The sequence below is a fragment of the Elephantulus edwardii genome, unplaced genomic scaffold (genome assembly GCF_000299155.1).
Source record: "Elephantulus edwardii isolate Elephantulus edwardi_28Jun2011 unplaced genomic scaffold, EleEdw1.0 scaffold00057, whole genome shotgun sequence".
NCBI lineage: Eukaryota > Metazoa > Chordata > Mammalia > Macroscelidea > Macroscelididae > Elephantulus > Elephantulus edwardii.
In genome coordinates this window covers 12,963,346-12,974,746 of record NW_006399807.1, presented here as the reverse complement: position 1 = coordinate 12,974,746, position 11,401 = coordinate 12,963,346, and the positions used below count along the sequence as shown (strand labels likewise).

Sequence of the window (11,401 nt, the reverse complement as noted above, 5' to 3'; positions counted from 1 at the left end):
TATGAGGTGGATTGATTCAGTGACTGGGATAATTGGGATGGGAGTGTCGGAGACAGTGCGATTGGCACAGGACAGAGCAGAGTTTAGGGCTGTTGTTCATAGGGTCGCTATGAGTCGCAGGCGACTTGACGGCACATAACAACAACAAACAACAACATATAAATAATAATAAATCAATTAAAAAATAACCTAAGAGCATTTAGTATTTTTTTTCCTTCCTAATTGTGCCCCTCATCATTCCCTAAGTTTTCTTCCTTTCTGGTAACATTAAAATGCTTATAGTTCTCCATGGTTACTATATGCTGCTTCAATCTTATTGACTTTGTTCCTTGCCTTCTCTCTTATATTCACTTGTTTAACATACTTTCATCCTATTGGCTCCACAATAAACCCCCTTGGTACCAATGGTCAAGAAAAGACATATTGCATTGGCCAAGTCTGCTTTCAGGGACCTCTCCAATGTACTGGGGAACAATAATGTCAATTTAGCAATTAAGCTATGCCTGATTCAGGCCATGATCTTTTTAATCACTTGCTATGTATCTTAGAACTAGACAATAATTAAGGATGACAGAAGAAGTAGTGATGACTTTGACCTGTGGTGTTATAGTGAAGAATAACTGAATATCCCATGAGCTGCCACAAACAGAGATGTCTTGGAGAAAATGCAGCCAGAGTGCTGCTTAGAGGCAAGGATGATGAAGCCTTGTCTCAAATAATTTGTGTGTCATTAGGAGGAGCTATTCCTTTGAAAGGAACATCACCCTTGGAAAGTGAAAGGGAGAAAGACCCTTAACGAAATAGATTGACACAATGACTACAGCAATGGGCTCAAGTATGTCAGAGATGATGAGGATGGCACAGCATAGAACAGGGTTCAGATCTATTGTTCACAGGTTAGGGCAGAGACCAGACCTATTGTTGCTATGAGTCATACTTGATTCAAAGGCACTTAACAACAACAATTAGACTTGGGAATTCCACCATGATAGTTATTTCCAAAGTGAACTTGTCATTCCATATTAACCTATCTGAGTTTAAGAATTCTCACTACAGAATATACCAACAATAAGAATAAGTCTGTCTCTCTCTTCTCATTGTCATCAAGTAAAAATTGTCCAATAGCTGATCCTTAAGTGAGGTTTCTGAGGTTACAAGACTACTCCTCTTTCTCCCAGAGTTGTGGGTGGCTTCTAACTGCCAGGAAGTCACTGCCTTTGGTTTAGCAGTGCAATTCCCTATGGACTAGGCCATCAGAACTCCCCAGGAATAAGACTGCTCTTGTTTACCATCAAGTCAGAACTGACTTAGAGTTGACCCTCCAGCAGGTTTTCAGAGGCAGTGTTAGCACGGAAAGAGAGTATCCAGCTTTCTCCTGTAGGTCTGCTGGTGAATTTCAACCACATGCCTTTGGTTTGATAGTACAATTCCTTGCCAATAAGCCACCAAAGTACATAAGTTTTAACTGACTGAGGAGCCAAACATTGTTTGAAGTCTTAGACCTACATTAAATTCTCTCAGTGTTATGCCAATTCTATTAAGTTGGCTCAGTTAGCACTATTCTTTTGTAGACGAAGAAGAGGTTAAGTAGCTTTGTTATAGACACATGGATTATCAAATGACAGAGATTCAAATGTAGATATCAGGTCCTCCTAACACTTCCTGGAATTTTTTCTTTTCTCACTAAAGTGGTTCAGTGTAAGCCTTTGGAGACCCCAGAGTTGGGTACCATAACCTGTACTCATCCTTTGGGAAACTTCAGCTTCAACTCTCAGTGTACCTTCAATTGCTCTGAGGGAACAGACTTAATTGGGATTGAAGAAACCACTTGTGGTCCATTTGGAAACTGGTCATCTCTAGAACCAACTTGTCAAGGTGAGTAACTGTCCAGATTATTGGCTTAATCATGGAAGTCTTGTATTTGAGTGTGAAAAAATTATAATAGAGTTTTGCTAAGAATTTGGAATATTCTGTTGGAGCATTAGTCCAAATTATATTATACTCTGATGTTTCTTAAAAGGCATATTGTTACTAAAAAGAAAACCTAAAATAGTACCAAACATCCTATTACCTCTGAAGTGATCTTGCAATATTTTTTCTTTTCTGTTTTCATTGCTGTGATGAACACAGTAAGTCTTGCTGAATTGATTTAATTTTTACTTTCTTCTTCCTTCAATAACACCTGCTTTATGTGGTGTCCTACTTAACATCAACCAGTTTCTTCCTAAGAGAATAGAGGTCCTTATTTTATTTGTTTTATTCTTAAGGTCATCTTTCACTCTTCCTTCTTTGAAAACTATCTGAAAAAAAATCTGTTCTGAACGACAAAAATGCATTCCTTTCTCTCTTCATTAGACAATTGTTTCCCCCTTTTCTTAAAAATATTATTGTTTTATGAGAGATAGCTGCACTTTAGAAGAATTGGTTGCACTTTCTATACTTAAATTCTCAACTCACCACCGTGTTAAGTGGTCTAATTATCAAAGGAGCTATCAGAATCCATTATTCAGAGAATGCATTCAACTGGCTAAATTTGATGAAAATTGAGTCACTTATTTTACGGAGCTGAGATGTTTTCCAAATCTGAGTTGTTAGGTTTTATATGTAAATAAACATACAAAAGTCTAACAATACATGTTTGGAAACATCCTAGTTCCTAAAACAAGTCACTGAACTTAGACCAACTTTAGTAGGTTGACTTTAGAGCCCATGAAAGGGTGTAAACGCTCTATAGCCCAGAGGAGTGCTCCCTCCACTCCTCAGGTTTTGGTGCTTACTTGGTTTCTCTGCCTCACCACCCTCCATCATTCTCAAAAAGTAAAGTCTGACAATATTATCAGAGTTACTAGCAAGTATGTGTGAATACTTCCACAGTTGAGTTAGGAACTTGGGATAAATGATTTTGGTTAAGGGAAGTCTCTTGACTGAGATTTTTTCTTTCCCCCTCATCTCTCATTGAAGTGACTAGGTGCGAACTGCTAACAGCACCGGACCTGGGAACAGTGCACTGTAGCTATGACCTGGCAGACTTTAGCTTGACCTCCATGTGTATCTTCAGCTGCTCAGAGGGGACTGAGTTAATCGGGGCAAACGAAACAACTTGTGGATCATCTGGAATCTGGTCTAACCCTAGTCCAATATGCCAAAGTAAGTTTGGTAAGACACACTGAAGGTGGAAGTGATAGATGCACAGTTTGGTCTGGAAAGAGCTATTGAACTGTCAAATTTTGTTTTTCTCAATGTATGTAGCTTAAATTGATGCTCACATTAATCTAGTATATGATTCTCAGTTGTCTTCCTTCTTCTTAAATGACAATAATTTATTTTTCTTTTTGCCAATCCTCAACTCCTCTCTTCATTTTAACCCTTAAAAATCAAACACCATCTCTACTGCTTCATTTCTTAACTATTCTTGTGTTCTATTACCATCAGAATTCTTTATTATCTCATTGAAATGCCTCTACAAAGGTCACTGATGACCACTTACTTTGCCAAATAGTGACTGTTTCTCAGTTATTATCTCTAAGCTAATGTTTCCAATTCTGTCTCTGCAAGAGAAGGATTGTATCTTCCTCATCTTTGTATGCTCTCCATAGTGTTGGGAGGGTGAGAGGTGAAATAGGTCCTTAATAAAGGGATATTATCTTAACATATAGATATTGAAAGGGCAACTGACTGACTCTCTGGTGGGTTTTCAGAGTCAGTGAGTCATATAGGAGGAGATTTGCCCACAGATGTATACATATGTGCTTTAGTGCCTCTGGCAGTTTGCACTCACCAGAGGAGAAAGATGGATAATTTATTGTGCAATTTATTGCTTTGGAAACTTGTTGGAAGGTCTTCGAGTGGTTTCCAACTCAACAGCAATGAGTGTATACACACACACACACCCAACTCCACTACTTGTCATCAAATTAGAACTCATAGCTGACCCTCAAGCGAGTTTCCAGAAGTTGTAAATCACACAGGAGAAGATTGTCCATCTTTCTCTCATAGATCAGCTGGTGAATTTGGACCACATGCCGTTGGGCTGGCAGTGAAACTCCTTACCACCAAACTACCAAGCCTCCCTAATATGCAAAAATAACTTCTTTCAATTGATGGAATCAAGACAGATTATGCTAGTTTTTCACATTGATATTGTTTATAATAAAGTCTCTCAAATTAACTGAGTTTATACTTCAAACAAAAAGCTGAACAAACAAACCTCATTGCTGTTGAATTGAAACTGACTCATAGTGAACCCTCCAGTGGGTTTTTGTTTTTGTTGTTGTTGTTGTTGTTGTTATGTGCCATCGAGTCTTTAGAGGCTATAAATCACATGGAAGGAGACTGCCCATCTTTCTCTCCCAGAACAGCTGGTGGATTTGAATCACCTTTGGGTGGGCAGCATGACTTTCTACCCACTAAGTCACCAAAGGATACATAATTATATCCTTTTACTTATTTGTCAAGGAAGAGGAGGAAAGTAGTAGAGTTATTTTATTTGAGAGGTTGGTTGGTCTAGGTTCCTTGACATGCAAACAGAAATAACAGTGCATTTTATTGGCACAGCTGCTTTAAAATGAAAGCATTTGTGGTTTCCTTTGACTGAGATGTTCCCTTGTTTAGATTATTGACTTTCAGCTTCCTTAACATTTTATTTGACCTTTTAGTTCTTTACTATGCTTCACAGTCCCCACCATTCTATAAGACTGTGGAACTAAATGTAATGGTGACCATTTATTATCAAGAGTTGTTGGTTAATCTTCCAGAAATTCCATGAATCACAAACCTTGGAAGCCATAATTTATAGGCATTGGGCTAGGGAGGCTGGTCTAATCTATGCTTCTGACACTGAGGCATCACAGGCCTTCCCACACCAACTTTCTCATCTGTCAAATGGCATCAAGTGGGCAACTACTGGGAGGTCTGAGGAGGAGACAAGTTAAACATCAGATGATAGCATTAAGGAAATAATGTGTGGTCTCAGTGTATGGTGCCCTACTGATTTGTCTTTTAGAACTGGACAGGAGTTTCACAATGATCAAGGAAGGCAATTATAACCCCCTCTTCATCCCGGTTGCTGTCATGGTTACTGCATTCTCTGGATTGGCATTTATCATTTGGTTGGCAAGGCGATTAAAAAAAGGTATGTGAATTTAAGTTGATGTGAAAAGAATACAGCTTTTACGTGAATACACATACACACACACGAAAACCCCCCGTAAGAAATTACATATGATAGATCCAACTGAAGCTTGATACTAAGGTTTATGTTCTGTAGTCATGAGTCTCTAGAGATCTATCAGCAGCCCCAGCACACACCTTTATAAAATTTGCTGGCTGATTTTTGCTTTTTGTTCAATTAACTAACAAAGACTTATTATGCTCAAGGCTTCTGACTTAGGTGATAACCAGAGTTAATCAGGCATTCTAATTGTTCTTCACTTTTCATTAATTCTGAAAAAAGAAAACATAATCTTTGTCCTCTAAAATCCTTTCTCCCTTTGATTTCTGTGCTACAGTCCTGATAGTAAATGCATGTAAAGTCTGGTAGAGTTTTTGAGGAGCTGGTTCCAAATAGCTGACCTTTAAAAGAGTCATGACGTGAGTGGGAAATGCATCGACACTGAAAGAAGTCCCCAGGTGTTCTCACCAGTACTATTTGCCAAGGCAATAAACTGACCAGATGCACCACAAGCTCATGCTTTCCTTCTTCTCTGGACTGGAACAGGAAAGAAGACAAGCTGCCTTGAGAAGCTACTGTCTGCTGCCAAGAACTCTGGTGGTCTAAAGAGGAAGGAATTGCATTGCTAACCTAACAGCAGGCAGTTTGAATCCACCAGTTGTTCCAATGGAGAAAGATAGGCAGACTCCTCCCTTGTGATTTACAGCCTCTGAAAACCTGCATGAGAGTCAGCAAAGAATGTGAGTGAGAAGAGAGAATGGCACATGAACAGAGAAGCACTTTCCTTGTCTCCATTCTGAGCATGTGCAAGGCCTGAAGTGGGACGGCCCTGCCCATCAGGTGGATGTCATGTCCAGCAGGGATTGGGTGTGCACTGTCACAGTTGACAGCCACCACCGACTCAGCAGAGGTATTCAAGACGGTGAAATACAAGTGCCTTATGCAGTTTTTAAGATATTAATGGATGGAGTCATGATGACCTCAAAATAACTCAAGATCCACTACTCTGTCCTGCCTTTTCATGACATTAGTTGATAGTAATCTTCATTTCATTTCCATCAAGTTAGTACTGTGTATTCTGTTTACGGACTATAATATGCAAAGGCTGCCCCCACCTGCAGTGACATTTATAATAGTATTATCTAGCAAGCCCTAGTGCTCTTCCACTACAATCTGCTCTTTCACCCTACATTTAAGAACAGGAGTGGTAGGTGAGTCTTCTAGCCAATTGCAAATGACAACAAAAGGGTGCTATCAACAGGGGAAAACATCAACTGAGCCCTTAGAGCCCTGACTAGGTAAAGGAGCTGTGTTCCTATTGTGAGAAATTTGCTAAGGTTGGAGCCTGTCAATTAATTATATGAAGTGAAGTATTTAAAAGAAGCTCTGGTGATACAAAGTAGAAGGTTTGGTGGTCTGAGCCCACACAGAGGCTCATTGGAAGAAAAACTTGGTCACCTGCTTTCAAAAAGAATACAGCTCAGAAAATCATCTTGGGCATAGGCTCTGTCACATGGGTTTACTATAAGTCAGAATTGACAGCACGGCACCTAACAGGTACTGAAGTAATGTACTGAAACAAAAGGTGATTGGGTTGGTTTTTTTCTCTCTCACACAACTTATTATAATTTCCTCTGAGTCTTGTTTGTCTGACTCGAGTGAGCAGTTACACGTTGCCCTCTGGGATAATGGGAGCTCCAGTGCTTAGTGGGTGAGGAGTGGTGCTGCCAGCCCAAAGGCATGTGGTTTGAATCCACTAGCTTCTCCCAAGGAAAAAATAAGCAATCTTATCCTTTGTGATTTACAGCCTCTGAAAACCCACTGGAGGATCAGCTATGAGTTAGGGCACATAACAATACCGTCTGGGATAAAGTAGTTATTATCTAAATCTTAAAGACTGTGGGGCTGAGTTTTTTCCATAAGGGAGTTATTTGTCCACAAATTCCAACTTTTTTTTTTAGAAGAAAATGTTGTTGTATAACACCAAGTCAGAACTGACCCTCAGCTGACCCTCCAGTGGGTTGTCAGAGGCAGTAAACGATGAGAGGAGATTATCTATCTTTCTCCTATGGAACAGCTGGTGGATTCAAACCACTTGCCTTTGTGTTGGCAGCACAAGTCCTTACTACAAAGCCATCAGAAGGAGCTCTGGTGGCCTAGTGGCAAGAAGCTGCACTGCAATCCCGAAGGCATGTGGTTCAAGGCCACCAGTTGCTCTGTGGGAGAAGGATGGTCAGTCTCCTCCCATGCAATAACTGACCCTGAAAACCTACCTAATAGTCAGTTATGGGTCAGTTCTGACTCGATGGTACACAAAAACGGAAGAGGAACAATAGTATCAAGGTTATAAGAATTTAGTGATGGGTTAGCTGGCTTTACAAAGAGTGGTGAGAAAAGAGGTGAGGCTGTTTTTACAATTTTTACTTTACTTTGGAGTCATTTCTGTACAAGATCTCAAACAGATAGCTTGCTTGGAAAGTTGCATGCCCTTACTGTGGGAATCGGTATGGGGCGAACAGGAAACAGATAGTGGGCAGTCTGACTAAATACAGTTCTGCCAGCAAAGAGAAGAGAAGCCCCAGAAGTCAAGGTGTCTTAATTGCAGCGCTTAAATAGTATTGACTTGGAAAACACCTTCCAGCATGATCTCAACCAACTCTCAAAGGACTCTGGGTTTCAATAATGGGATCCAATAGTAGTTAAGTCAGTTCTTTGAACAAGGAAGAAAGTTTTTCCTGTATAGACAATGTTAGAAGTGGTGCTTGGGCTCCCAGACTAAACTCCTATAATTTTTCTGCTGCAAAATTTAGCCCATACACTTGCAATGATGAAATTAAAAAACATAGCTGTATCTATATAATATTTCCTCTTCTGACAAATCAGATAAGCTTCTTAGTTTCTGAAAGCTGGAGAAAGGAAATAAATGAATATTTATAGCACAGTGGACAATTAAATGTCCAAAAAGTTAATTTTTACCTCAGTTTTTAGATGAACCATCTGAATTGGTACCTTCCTTAAACATTTTGGTATCTAGAAAAGAGCTCCAAAAACGTATTTTCCCTGTGTGTCAGCGGTGGGGGCCTAGTGGTAAGAAGCTGCGCTGTAATCTCAAAGACATACGATTCATGTGCACCAGCTGCTCTGTGGGAGAAGGATGGGCAAGCTCTTCCGGTGCCATTTACTGCCTCTGAAAACCTGCTGGAGGGCCAGCTATAGTTTGGTGACAACCTCACTGCACACAGCAGCAACCACAAACAACAGACTTGTCTAGAAAGACTTCATGTTCCTAGCATCCTCCGTCTCTGATTAGTCCTTATCACCAGCTCTGCTTTGTAAACAAGGAAACTAAGGAAAAGAGGTTGCTCTCTGTGCACGCGCATGAACACCACACACACACACACACACACACATTGCTTTCAAGTAGATTCCAACTCTTGATACCTCCATGTGGAAGTGCTCTATCTAAGGTTTTCTAGCTGCAATTATTTTTTGACGCAATATTTGATTTTATTAAAATAGAATTTGTTTGCCTCCAGTCATTAAAAAGACAGATAATAACTAAAATAAGAAACATTTTCGTACTGACTTTTTCTCTCAAATAATGTAGAGGATTCCTTATAACTTTACCTCTTTCAAATTTGTGATATTGTCTATGTGCAGTTTTATTTTTATGGCAGATTTCCAGCCTTTTCTTCCATGGGACCCTGGTGGTTTCAAACTGTCAATCTTTAGCTTAATGGTCAAGTGCAAATCATTTACATCCAGGGACCTTCTTGCCAGATTTCTAAAATTCCCTATTAAAGGGAGCCACAGTCAAAGACCAGAGTTTCATCCAGATATGGCCCATAAAACCACTGGCATTAGATTAATGAGACTAGCGTGCCTTGGTTGGAAGAATTTTCCACCAAAACCAACACACAAGGTTAGAAGAGGGCATGAAACTGAACACCTGCCCTCTTTGTTCCCCTTTTTTGAAAAAAAAAACCAAAAAATGAAAAAAAAAAACCAACCCACAACAAAAAGACCTTTCAATAGGAACAGACTGTTGCTCACATTACTATATGTTTCATTGCTCCCAAATGAAAAATACAGCTATAGGAACATAAACAAACAGGCCTTGACATTAATTCAGATTTTATTCTCCCTGTCCTAATGGTCCATACCATTGAAAGTCTAAATTTTGGAAACAAGATTTAAAATAATAACTGCTGACACTTTAAAAATGTAACTCAATAATTGAGGATCAAGTGTCAGATCCCAGCAGAAGTATTTTTTTCTTATTCAGTAGCTTTATCAAATCAATGAAGAAGATACAATCATTATAATTTCAGAAATGAGGAAATTGTGGCCCAGGGACCCTACAGATAGCAAATGGCATTTGCACCTGGCCTAGACGATTGGAGAATTTCAATTTATAGGCCTTGATGTACTGCTTCCAAATCACTTTCTCCTCAGAGACACTTTTTTTTTATTTTATTTCCTCTGGAATTAAATGCAATTCATTCACGTATTTACTTAATTTTCGTTTTTTGAAAAAAGTAAAACTGTTTAGAAAATATATTCAACATACAAAAAAATAACCCCACCCAAACCAAAAATATAGTCATTGCATCAGCTGCAACTAATGGCAATCTTCTGTTGGATTTCCATGGCTACAAAGGAGCCATTTTTACGGTTCCTTTAAAAGGAGCTCTGGTAGCTTAGTGGTAACAAGTTGCACTGCCAACTCAAAGGCAGGCAGTTTGAATCCACCAGCTATTCCTCAAGAGAAAGATGGATAGTCATCTCCTTGTGATTTCTATCCTCTGAAGACGGCTTGGAGGGTCAGCTATGAGTAGAGTTCAACTTGATGGCAAATTACATGCAGCAACAATAACATAAATCTATAAGGGACAGAATGACTTCAGCTTTCTCATAGGGATCAGATGGTAGGTTTGATCCATCAACCTTTTGGTTAGCAGCCCAGCATATAATGAATTCACTATGCCAACAGGGCTCTGATATTCATAGTATATTAATATTAATATTAATATTAATATTAATATTAATATTAATATTAAGGTCATCCGAGTAAGATGGCAGCTGGATAAGATGTCAGCTAAGCAAGATGGCTCCAGGAAGCCAAAAGAATACTGGTTCTGTGGCCACTGGGTGGGCTGCCTACCCCAAGATGATAAGCTTCTAGGGAAGGCTGAGTAAGATTGATAGGGAATGGCAAAGGAAGCGCTAACAAAGTAAATTAATCAGAAACTCTCCTGGACAATGATGTGAAATGGTAGCAAAACAACACAAAGAAAACAGACTTATATAAGAATGAGGATGGTGGAGGAGCAGATGCCAAGAGCCACATAAACCCATCAAAACCTGCTTGCCACTATAAAGCTATGCAAACTCAACCCCCGCTGAAAAGCATACACACACACACACACACACACACACACACACATAATATATGCTCATATGTAAGAAAGATAAGGTCTACCCATACCCGTTCAGTCTTTTATGAACATCTAATGAACCTGTTTCTGTATCCTGCTCTCAAAAAAAATTTATAAGTATGTAGTAAAAATAAGGTAAGACTTCAGGGTACAAAAATAACTTAGAAGTAGTGGTGAAGTTAAGACATAAAGATATATGCCATAAAGTCCTAGATGCTCTTCAGAGGTAGATCTGAGTTTCCTTGAAGCCAATTTAAAAAAAAAGAAAAAAGAAAGGAAGCATAAATAGTGAGGGAGGGTATATTATGTTTGTAAGATAAAAACACTCAGATTTCTCGGATGAAGCTATGTAGTTCTGAGCACTGAGAACAGAGTGAAATTTTTGTGGATTCTCACAGAGATGTTGTGTGATATGATCTATTCTTTTTTATATATGATCTATTCTTATGAGTTTGACAGGGAAATAATTTTAGAAGTATCAGCAAACAGGATGAGGTGGTAGATCAGGAAATGTGAGCACGAGGGCGGCGCGGCGCGAGGGCGATGCAGTGCGAGGGCGAGGCCGCCAGCTGGGGGAACGCCGCCGCCAGCCGGGGGAAATGCACGCCACCGCCAGCCGGGGGAAACACACGCCGCCGCCTACCAGACCGGGGGAACGCACGCCGCCGCCCGCCAGACCGGAGAACGCCGCGAGAGGGACCCGGAAGAGACCCGGGAAGAACAACAGCCAGCCACCTACCGCAGAACTTCAGAGGAGCGAAGACTGTGAGACCCCAGAGGAACAAAGACTACC

At 39.9% G+C, this 11,401-nt stretch overlaps 1 protein-coding gene across 1 annotated transcript in view; it reads left to right on the top strand.

Moving 5' to 3' along the window:
- The window catches only part of SELL (selectin L), a 17,959-nt gene extending 12,820 nt beyond the window's left edge, over positions 1 to 5,139 (top strand). The window contains exons 4-6 of the mRNA XM_006887414.1: positions 1,690 to 1,875; positions 2,962 to 3,147; positions 5,003 to 5,139. Coding sequence (XP_006887476.1) covers positions 1,690 to 1,875; positions 2,962 to 3,147; positions 5,003 to 5,139 — 509 coding nt within the window. The remainder of the gene's footprint in view (positions 1 to 1,689; positions 1,876 to 2,961; positions 3,148 to 5,002) is intronic.
- The last annotated feature ends 6,262 nt before the right edge of the window (positions 5,140 to 11,401 follow it).